The 11,564-nt window shown below is 33.8% G+C and overlaps 1 protein-coding gene across 2 annotated transcripts; it reads left to right on the forward strand.

Annotated features, from left to right (window-relative positions):
- The first annotated feature begins 6,637 nt into the window (after positions 1-6,637).
- Positions 6,638-9,615, forward strand: LOC109193022 (protein TRM32-like). Of its 2 annotated transcripts, XM_019343791.1 has the most exons (5): positions 6,638-6,928; positions 7,021-7,204; positions 7,291-7,364; positions 7,426-8,656; positions 8,739-9,615. In XM_019343791.1, the coding sequence occupies exons 2-5, from the start codon at positions 7,033-7,035 to the stop codon at positions 9,371-9,373; spliced, it is 2,112 nt and encodes a 703-aa protein (XP_019199336.1). In that variant the 5' UTR covers positions 6,638-6,928; positions 7,021-7,032; the 3' UTR covers positions 9,374-9,615. The 2 variants fall into 2 exon arrangements, with proteins under 2 accessions (XP_019199336.1, XP_019199337.1); XM_019343792.1 differs by lacking the exon at positions 6,638-6,928 and having other exon boundaries at positions 7,117-7,204; positions 7,291-7,365; positions 7,414-8,656; positions 8,733-9,615.
- Positions 9,616-11,564: the final 1,949 nt, after the last annotated feature.

Below are 11,564 nucleotides of genomic sequence, written 5' to 3' on the forward strand. Positions count from 1 at the left end.
ATTCCATGAATCCCACCAAACTAAGAAATTTTATGACCTTTAGAATTAAGTGGGAATGGAATTTAAACTCCCTCCAACCAAACACCATGTTAAGGGCATTACGCAAAGATGTCTATTACCGTTAAGTCCTTAACTTGAATGATATAGCATTGATATCATCACTACCATGTTGACATAATATAATATGTCATGTCAACTCATATTTTATTTTAACGTTAATTTATTCAATTAAACTAATAAATTAATATTAACATTAAGCTCAACAAAATAAATAACTAACACATCCCAATAAGATTTGAGCCCTAACCTTTAATGAAATTAACGTCATTTTTTATCCACTATGCTAAATAATAAACTTAATATTTATGTGCAAAATTTAGTTAAGAAGATACTAAGAAAGGAGCTCTAGATCAGAGAATTTTATTTGTTTTAAATGTTGTTAGTGTTAAATTTTCCCAATTTTTTTAATCTAAATAAACTACGGTACATGTATTTTAAAACAAAATTTTAAAATATTTGTTGGTTTTAGGGTTTTTGGGCTCAGTGAGGTCCAACACAACCTTAGTTGGTGGATTCACCTTTCAAAAATAGAGGTAAAAAAGTGGGTAAGCAAGTAGCTATAAGTCTGTATGTATTCTTGGCATGTTCTCGCCGTCCCCTTACAATTTTTGAGGAGACCCTTTTATAGGGATCCTCCTTGGCAAAATAAAAGCTTTTGTCTTTAAGGGCCATAATGGGCCTCTATGAGCTCTAATGCCGTTGGGCTGCTGTTACTGGGTCTCCCAACGGCTTGCTTAACTGGGTCTTTTAATAAGCCTCTTAAATGCTAACGGCTACTTCCAGGCCGACCTCGCGCTTGCCCCGGCCTTTGACTCGAACCGACTACCTGTGTTGGCCTGGGTCTATCTTTGGGCCTCTCCTTCCCTGGGCTTTGACCCTTTCCCCTTCTTGGGCCCTAAGGCCGTTGGGTCCACACCCCATCAATATTATTTATTAAAAATTAAAAATAAGAACATATGTATTGAAAATTTTTAAATTTTAATAGTCCTTATTAATTTATTTCTATGAATATAAAATAAATTTTTAAATTTTATTTTATTTTAATTTGTATGATTTTTTAAATAAAAACAAAATCCTCTACAAATTTTATTTTAATATTCATTTTAATTAAATTTTGCATAATAATTTTAAGTTGATTATTTAGCATAGCGGAGTAGAATTGCATTAATTCTATAAGATGTCAAAAGTTTAAAACTTGTTGAGGGTGAAATAGTTATTTTTTATTTCGTAAACGTGTTAATATTAATAATGCCTTAATTTTTTTAGTACACAATTTATATTATAGAAGTTCACAATTCTAATACTAAAAATACATAATTTATACGGCATTTAGGACCAGAGATCACATTTGCAAGGTAGACCTTGGTCCAGGGTATAACAACTTAGAAGATTAAGGTTTAATCTTTAATTAGTTAATTCTCTCAAATATTTAAAAGAAATAGAAAATGAACTTGGACCTATTATAAAGAGGTTGTAGAGTTTGGATTTGGGCCTATATTAACTCTGGACTGCATTTATACAAGGCAATTACAAATATATAAAACCCTAATTACGACAGAAGAAATCATACAATGGCAGTGGTGATGTGATCCATGAAATTGTATATTCATGACAGCTGTTTTCCTGTTCGGAAACGCAAAATAAAAGAAATTGTTCATTAGTTAAACAACTATCGCCCTCTTTGGTAAAAAATTGGCCTATAGGCCAATTTTGGCTTATATTTAACCACTATTAATTATTTTTTTTTTTGAATGCTACTAGCTCTATTACATTGTAGTATCTGTTCATATACTTTCTCAACCTATTGAAACACAAAGAGCTAATAATGCCTCCATTGAGGCCTGAACTCACAACCTTCCAAATGGAAGTCCAACCCGGGTACCATTGGACCACTATTAATTATTTGATTTAATTAAAATATCAATATAAATGTTTGGTTAATTAGCTTTTTGCAACTCCAAAAGGCTAAAATTCAAAAAGTTGCTCCAAACAACTTTTTCAATTAGCTTTTTGAGAAAAGAAATTATACCAAACAGCTATCACTTAACAGCTAATTTACCAAACACTTTTCTACAATCAGCTAATGTTATCAACTATTTATACCCTCTAATTAACACAATCAGCTAACAGCAAACAGCTATCAGCTAACAGCCATTTTGCCAAACAGGGCCTATATATTGAGCATTGAAGTCTATTGTCGAGGTGTCTATATGTTCAGGAAATGGACCTACAATTGACCGCAGCTATACGTACAAGTCTTAGGGTTCGCACCCTATTTGCTTACTTTTTTCAGAAAATTCGTCTCAAAGGTTCTAGATAGCAAGGAATTAATATATCATGGTCAATTTATAAGGTGCAATTTTGTTATAAACAACTTAAATGTTGAGAAAATTAGATCAAAAGATCAAGAACATAAAACGAAAAAAAGAATTTACATGATTCGATCACAGAAATAAATGAGAATTTTTATTAATTGTAATGATGATGAGACATTTATAGTTATAAATATTATATTTATAAATAATTTTTAACAGTATATTTATAAATTTGTCGTGTACCATACCGTAAGACGCTGGTCACGCACTATCAGCCCACTCAATCAGCGAGCCTAGTTCGGGTTCAAACTACAAAAACGGTTATTGTCGCTCCATTCTACTATACTGCAAGACATGTTATCTTCCAATAACACATAAGAATTATTCAATGTTAAATTTAGTATAAATAGCTTTTCAATCATGTGTACTAAACATGTGCTAGTATATATTACTATATTCTCTCCACCAAATTAGCTCGATACTCGAGCCTTACAATGTCTGTTTTGTACTTATAAAATTCATTAATAAAAACATAAACTTCATGTCTATAAGACTTGAACTCCAATTCTAATCATAAAATTTCAAATTTTCGTCCCAAATAAAGAGGGATGCAATGTAAGATGTTGTATGGGTTGGTGGTGGGCAGGTAGTTAAACGGCTAAACTGTCGACATTTGATTGATTACTTGGTCAAATAGCGGCCGCCGAACGTCCCCACTGGAAGTTGTAAAAAGCCTCCGGACCGGACCGGATGTCTAAATCGGTGTACTCTTTCAACGCTAAGGATGAGTCAAGTTTGGATGTGTAGCCTATAATTCTTAAACATTTTAGACTCTAAAGTCTAAACTGACAACATTGAGTATTTGAGACATTTTCACAATTTATTTATAGTCAATATAATCATCTAATTTACTATAAATTAATTTGGTGGTGGATTTATTAAATGCAGTATTAGAAGTCAAACATTTTGGCATATTTAATTGCCTAGTAAGTTTGGAGTAAACAGTAAAAATAAATAAATCATACTGTAAAATCTCACTTAATTTTTGTTAATTTTGTGGAGTCAGTCCAACGTAAACTTAAAAAGTAAAACTATTGAATTTAGCTAAGAAATTGTGATAATAGAAAGCTAAAATGTGTGTTTAGTTGATTCTAAAAGTTCTTAGTATGTCCTATTTCTTCATTTTTAGGGATTTTTATACGATTTTGGGTAATTAAATTAGTAGAAAAGTATAACTAGCTTTCATTGCCTAACAGTTAAAAATATAATGTCCAATTCGATATAATTGTAATATTAAACATTGATAATGTCTTTTTAGGCTTCAAAACTCTTAGCGGAGGATGTGACTAGGACAACTTCTAAAGTCATGTTTATCCCACTGTGAGCCTTGTTCTGTAAGCAAGTCACTTGTTGAATGAATTACGGTTGAGAACTTGGCAACAATTATCTAATTAAGGATTCAATGATTCGAGCTGATGAGACCAGTGATATAGTACCAACTTCCTTATCTAAAGTTAGATCAAACAACTTAATTACTTTTGATTTGATGTTGGATGATGACTAAAACTTGCTATCAACTTAATTGTCAGAGATTGGATTGAAGATTGAGATTGAGAAGGTAAGAACAAGGATGAGGATAGATGACCTCATCGGTCATACCCAACAACTTTTAGAGCATCCATAATGGTGGAGTTATTATTATTATTATTATTATTATTATTTTTTTGTAGTTTTTGAAGAGTTTTTGTAAGTGTGATTATGAAAGAAAATATGGTAGGGGAGAAAAAAAAATATTAAAACAAAACTGATTTAAAGCATCTCAGCGCGCCCGACGCGCCCAGCTAGCACATGCAGTGCACGCGTCCGCTAGGCTCACTTGTGCCACACACGTGGCGCACGGCTGGCATTCTTTCTTAGTGAGACTCACTTTTTTGCTATAAACCTCATTTTTACAAAAGGTTTTTTTTTTTTTTTTCCTCTCACCTGATTCTCTCACCTCTACCTTGGATGCAAAACCTTAAAATCCGTACAAGAACTCCTCATGAGCTGCTGTTATGGATGCTCTTATATAACATCTCGACGGAATGAATTGTCAAGCATCAATAGTTCTTACTGGCCATTGAATCCATATGAAACTAATGATTAATACCTAGTTACCTACCATGAAACTAATGACTAATACCTAGTTACCTACCACCAAATCGAAGTAATCAATTTCAAGTGTGTTTGCATTGGTTGGTACATGGAAATCAAAATCAGAATGAGAATTAAATGTTCTGTTAATGAGTTTTGGTGAAAATATTATGCATGTTTGGTAGTAGGGTGAGATTGGAATGATGACTAATATTGATGTTTGTTTGTGTATGACTTATAATAGGAATACATGTTTTAAAAATACAAAAAAAAAAAAACAAAAAATTAAGGCAATTAATCATAATATAATGACATCCAAATCATCAATATGAACAAAAAATCAAAACAAGAATCTAAAAGTAGTAACCCAAACTTAAAAATTAGATTACCAATAAGATGGAATGATACACATTTTTAATTAGAGAATGAGATTTTTAATTAACGGGATCGCTGTGTTTTAAAAAGTTATCAACCAAACACTAAGTATGATTTTGATTCTCATTCCTAGTGTGTAAACTCATGAACCAAACACACCATTCATTTTATTGGGGTGACAAGAGAAAACCAATAGCCACTACCTGAGGGTGTGTATTGGGTAAACCTGCTTGTAACGCTAACCGGTAAAAGACATAAAAAGATAAACTAGTCTAAATTAATTCTAATTGACTGACTCAAACCAAAAATATTAATAAGCCGCTCTTACTAGAATGCTAGGAGTAAAACTTGTCAAAGTAATCAATTTCATTTTGTATGTATGTGGACATGTGGTTGTGTATGGATATACTCCGTACAATATAGGAGTATTAATTAGTAGGTACGTATATAAGGCGAAAGTCGTATCCTTTCTTTATCGCTAAATGATGGATAATTACTCATCACCCATCCTCATTATTTTGGTAGGGAAATACCTGTACGAGTACTCATTCAAAGTTGTTAGTTCAGTGGTATCCATCATGTACCACTCCAATTGCCAATATTAATACCCAAAAATACTTGAAATACAAATGAAATTGTAAGATTTTTTTTACTTGATAACTCGTATTTTTTGGTTTCGTCAAATTATATCTTGAATCATCATATAAATTCGCCCCAAGACGGCAAGACTTATGAATGAAGTAAATCTTAAATTGCTAAAGTGATTCTAAGATTTTTGCGCACTCGTACAAATTTTACCATTGCTGATTGGCTGAAGTCCACAAATGACTCCTTAAACTTTTAGTGGGGTTAGAAGCAAGACTAAGCGTTGATTAAGCGACAACTTGAGCTACCATAAGATTTATTCACATAGGAAAACGAACTTTTAATTTAGATCGATGTTAATCTCTCTATAACAGTGTTTTTATTTTTATTTTTTAAATGTTGATGAGGTGCACAAAAGATAATAATAAATTACATATAATACTAACAAGGGCACACATTTATTATCTTGTAATATAATGTGACAAATGAGTTCCTCAACGCCATTAATGTATTACCCTTATTTATAACTATATAAACTCCAATATTCTTAATTAGATTTAATCTTTTTGACGAGACCCAAATCACTCCAAAACTAAAGAATAATTGTTCAATATCATACTAAATACCATTTCCCCATCACATATAGTGATCATTACATGTACTTTTATTAATTGTTGGTAATACAATGTGATGATGCGATATAATACTTTATAATTTTTCAATAATAATATATCAAAACGAGAACCCACAGAAAATGGTAACCATCACAATTTCATTTTGATGATTAAGATTTGTATATTAAAATATCTGTTTGGTAATCCAAAACCAAACCTTCTCCCTTAAAGGCACTCCATTGACCCATTCAGACTTCATTCAGCGCCCTCATATTATCTTATATTAGTAAATAAAATAATAATAACAACCATATAATTAGTCACAAATATATTACTCTGATTCTTCTCCCAAAAGATTAAATCTCAATCGCAAATGTCCCCAGACTCTGACCCAACAATGACTTAATAGACATGGTAAAATGCTGATAGATCTACCCACTTTAGACATAATCTCTACACTGTTGCTACAAAAATTCAAATTTTGATCTCTTGTCTGAAATATTACCTACTGAACCAGTGAGCTAAACTTGTGACAGCATAAATATATTTAAAAGAGAGAGACAGAGTCGTTGACGGGTAAATAACGCCAGACTACATAGTACATTTCTGCAACTCGATCTACGCTGTCTTGTTTCTATTTTTCATCATTCTTTTTTCGTTCCGCATACGTTTAAACACACAAACCCCCCCTTCATAATTGCTTCCATAACTGCTAAAATCGATTGCAGTTACCATACATTTCTTGTTGTCTTCTCTGGTTTTCCTGTCATCTTAAATCCCAAATTAAAGCTTCCACAACACAGCACCATCATCATCTTCCATTCCTCCTTCAATTCTGCATCAAAGGTAATACAATCTTCCAATCGATCGACTACCCAGAATTCCTGAGTGAGTTTACATATGATCCAACATCGTATTTGGTTTCTTGTTTTTACCAGAAATCTGGGAATATGGGAAGAAGGAGTTCATGGATGAGACGCGTTGACGAGGAAGACGGAGATAGAGAGAGGTATAATCCAGCTGGGTGCATGTGGAAGCGATTCATATATGCTCTGGACTATCATCACTGGCACTATAATAATGCCAGGAAGAAGCTTCTGCCCAGAGTGATAAATGATAAGAGTAAGCATCTCAGCTCTCAAATACCCAATTAATTAACTGTTTATTCTTGATGATTTCTAATCCTGGAACAATTTGGTGTTCTCCAGACAAGACCAAATCGATTCACAATGAAACTGGAGAAGCACAGAGACTTTTGGAGGATGAAGAAACACATTTGCAGGTAAATATATGCAAATTCTTTTGTTCTTTCCAGAATTCAGACTAAAACCAGAACATCCCAGGTTAACCAGAACCCGAAAAAGCCTGGATTAAACAACAAAAGATCTCTCAAAGCACGGATAAAAGCTCTGATTATGGAGCAGAACAACAACAAGCAGTCGAAATATCAAAGAACTTACTCAATCCATCATCTCGAGCCTAACGACGATGATCCTGACTGGAACCACCCGATTTTAATCCTCCCCGGCACCCCAAACAAGGGTTCCAAGACACTGCAAGATAAAGAAGAAGAGATTTCAGTCAGGGAAAAGTCATATGTTCCCAGGAAGCAACTCAACAAGGATACAGATAGCCTGGAGCTGTTTCTAAAATTTTTACAGGGTGCAGAGATTTCCAAGAGGAAAATAGGATTAACAAAGTCTGGATCTTTCCCTCTATATGACAGCAAGAGAGGAGACTACAAACCTCTTAAACTTAAAGACAAGCAGAAAGAAGTTTGGTCAAAAGTAGAGAGGTTAGAAGATGATAATCAAGAACCAAACTTAGCTATCCCAAAGAATGCAAAGGATCTCTTAGATAGCTTGGGTCTCATGGGCGATGAAGAGGATAACAGGACTCTGAATCGAGCCTCGACCCTTGATTTTCGATGTAAAACAACAGAACAGAAGGAAGAAGATAAGCAAGTGGCAGAGATTGATGGCAAGAATGATGAATCTCAAGAAACTGCTGGAAATGGTATTCCCAAATCTTCATTTCTTCACAGAAGAAGTACTTCCCTGAATGACTCATTAGGCAAGTATTCCAGGCTATATGATCACAGTTTTGGCAAGGAAGTTGAATTGAAACCTTCTAGGAGCTTAAAGGTGACAAACGAGCGCGTGATTCCATCAATTCCTTTCAGAAGGATACGCTCTTTATCAGTGGAATCGAGCTGTTTCCTTCAACTCGAGCTACTCGGTTCTGCTCCATTCTCAGATCATGCAGTCAGGACAGCAGAAGAGAGCAGTTCTATGAATGTTACAAGCGAGGGCGAGGGCGATGAGAAGCCAGAAAGTAAAGAAAAAACTGCATCTTTAGATGCACAGGAAGAGCCCGGGGATCAAAGTGAACAAGCAGGAAGCAATGATGGTTTCTTGATTGCAGATACAGATGATGAAGTTAGTCCTGATATGGAAGAACTTGCCCAGGAAATCGATCAGTTAAAGCTACTGATCAGAGGCGATTCTTATAGAGAACAAGGAGTCAAATGCTCTGAAGAAACATGCTTCCAAGAAGACTATCAAATCTCAAAAGGTATTCTTTTTTTTTTCCCCCACTTAACTCTACATATATGAAGTGATATAGGTACTAAAATGGCTGCAATTTCTTGGTTCAGAGGGCACAATTAGCAACCAAGCCAAAGAGAAGGATTCTGCAATCAACTCGAGTGACAGTTTCTGTACAGATTCAGAAATGGATGAAAAAGCATATAATAAGCACAGCCAGTCTTATAAAACAGAAATGGATGATCCCGATCTGTGCTTCGTGATGGCGATTCTTGAATGCTCGGGCTTCACAGAGAATTTCTTCCAAGGAACATGGTACTCAAGTGAACAGCCACTAAACCCCTCAGTATTTGAGGAAGTTGAGTCTTGCTGGGAGCAGGAATTCCAATCTTCAAGGGAAGAAATCTGCATGTTTTTTCACCATCAGATGCTATTCGATTTGATCAACGAGGTTCTAACTCAGATATACGATACATCATTCACTTACTACCCTGCAGCCTTATCGTCCTGTACCCGCATTCGCCCACTCCCAACAGGAAAACATATCATTGCAGAGGTTTGCTCAACCATTACTTCATTGCTGAACTTAAAGCCAGAGGCAAAGCAGTCACTTGAGAGTATTGTGGCCAGAGATTTGGAAAAGGATTATGGTTGGATGAATCTGCAGACAGAAAGTGAGTTTGTGGCACTTGAGGTAGAAGGTATCCTTTTTGAGGATCTTCTGGATGAGATTTTGAATCCTTGATTCTGAAATCACCGGTTAGGATCAAGAGTTTATCCCTACGCCAAAAGTGTTGTAGATAAATTTTGGTGTTAGCTTACTGTATATATAGTTTGTAGAATCCCTGAGTAATGTGATATAAATGGTTGGTTTTATCTGCAATAGTGTCATCTATCATGTAGACAAAATTTTGTTAAGTGGTTAATTAAGATTCAGAAATTCATTTGAGTTAATGCACAACACACATGTTGTTTTGTAGAAGTCTATATTGATATGGATAAAGTCAGATAGTTTATTTGCTCTCACTTGTTTTCTTCAGGGTATTGACTTGATCAAGAAATGAAGCGATTAAGATTTCATTTGAACTTGCATTACATAAAAATGAAGATATAGAACGCTACAAATGAACTTAAGCTATACTAAAAATAAACATATATATTAGTGGTATAATATAGACCATGGTCCATAATATAATGAATCGGCCAACCAACATCCCCTTGTAGAAACTCAGCAAGTATAATAACAATTACCAAATGAAAATTGGAAATTAATTGGGGTTCAATTCCTACCACAAATATTAGAGGTTTTAGTTGAAGTTATTGTGCACAAAAATCTACAATTCAGGGTTAAATCTCGAAACTAGATTGGTTCAATTTATTTCATTATGGACCTGCTAACATACTTATAGGGTTCATGATACACTCAAGTGAAGTTGGAAAACCTAGATTATCAAAACAAAAAAAAAAAAAGAAAAAATGAAAATTGGAGATAAAATGGACCGGGTAGGTAGTGCTAAGCTCTGGGCTCTAAGCCCACATTTTTTATATGGACTTTGACAGAGCAGGCTGCAGGCATATATGTGGACTGATTTAGTATTCATTTTTTGGTTAAACCACAAGATCTGAGTTGTTATACCATGGTCCATCCTACAAGATGACCCTGGTTGGTGGACCTTGGTGCTAAAGGATGTATAAATTATGTATTTTTAATATTGAAATTGTAAACTTCTAGAATATAAATTATATTTCTAAGTCAAAATACATAACAATTGTAAAAGGAAATACAGGGTCATCAAATCATAATCTGTCCCTCCTAAAAAAATCATAATATGTTAATATTGTATGACTGTAATATTTGAAAAGAACTTATAAATACAAAATAAGGTAATACATTATGTGTTCGTAGTATATAAATTGTGAATTTTTAAAAGATAAATTGCGAACATTTAGTATATAAATGGTGAATATTTGAATTCGAATCCACATAATGATTTGCGACAATGTGTTCAGGATCTATCTCCACGGTCCGTGTCCATCCAGCTAATTCTCGGTTATCCCAACGATCAGCTACCCCTTTGAGTTAAATTCAATGTCCATTGAAAATATATTATTTGCATATAAAGGGGACGAAGGTAATGAAATTTAAAGTTAAATACTTATTAACAAATATACTCTCTCGATTATTTACCAGGTAGATTTAATCTCTAAATTATAAATAAAATGATGAGTTTGGCCTTTAAGATTGTAATGATGAGCTTCATGTTCTCCACATTACTGTTAGTTCTCATTTTAACCTTATTTTATATATAATATTGCAAGGAATCTTTTACCTGCCCACTTTGGATGTTGGGATAAACATGAAGGGATTGAAGATAAGAAAAGTGAAACTTTTTAGGGGGGTGGAACCTTTTAGCGTATACAACTTGCCCAAAAATATTGAAACTCTAATGAAAGCTCTCTCAATGGGATCAAATGTCAACTTTGTGCTCTAAATCATTTGCTCCTCCCATCAAAATCACTTCTTTTCTGTCCCCCACATTTGATGATGTACAAAATCACCCAATTTAATAATAATAATTCACAGGGTTAAAAAAACATAGAAGGATCATATATATATCTTCACTATCATATCATTACTCGTCATGTATCACGAAACACAAATAGTCAATGTTCTTATTGAAATTTGAATAAGTGACCGCCTATTTAGGAGATCCACAGCCATGCCGCTCGACCAGGTCTTTCGCCCGAGCTCCTCATACTACCAGTTACATTATAATAATACAAAATTAAAAATAAAATAGAGTAGATTAATTTGACTTAGTAAATTATATTATCCAACATTATTTTTGCTAGCTGTTTCTTGTGACGGTATATTACGGTGTATAATCATCCAAAATAAACAGAACGAAGAATATAATGCAACATTAACGTTCTTA

The sequence above is a fragment of the Ipomoea nil genome, unplaced genomic scaffold (assembly GCF_001879475.1).
Source record: "Ipomoea nil cultivar Tokyo-kokei standard unplaced genomic scaffold, Asagao_1.1 scaffold1834, whole genome shotgun sequence".
NCBI classification, from domain to species: Eukaryota; Viridiplantae; Streptophyta; class Magnoliopsida; order Solanales; family Convolvulaceae; genus Ipomoea; species Ipomoea nil.

Bases quoted from the DNA above. Each gene is read 5' to 3' on its own strand.
- LOC109193022 (XM_019343791.1), top strand. From the start codon at position 7,033: ATGGGAAGAAGGAGTTCATGGATGAGACGCGTTGACGAGGAAGACGGA. The intron at 7,205-7,290 runs GTAAGCATCTCA...GGTGTTCTCCAG, and splicing joins CAGAGTGATAAATGATAAGA to ACAAGACCAAATCGATTCAC. The intron at 8,657-8,738 runs GTATTCTTTTTT...TTCTTGGTTCAG, and splicing joins AGACTATCAAATCTCAAAAG to AGGGCACAATTAGCAACCAA.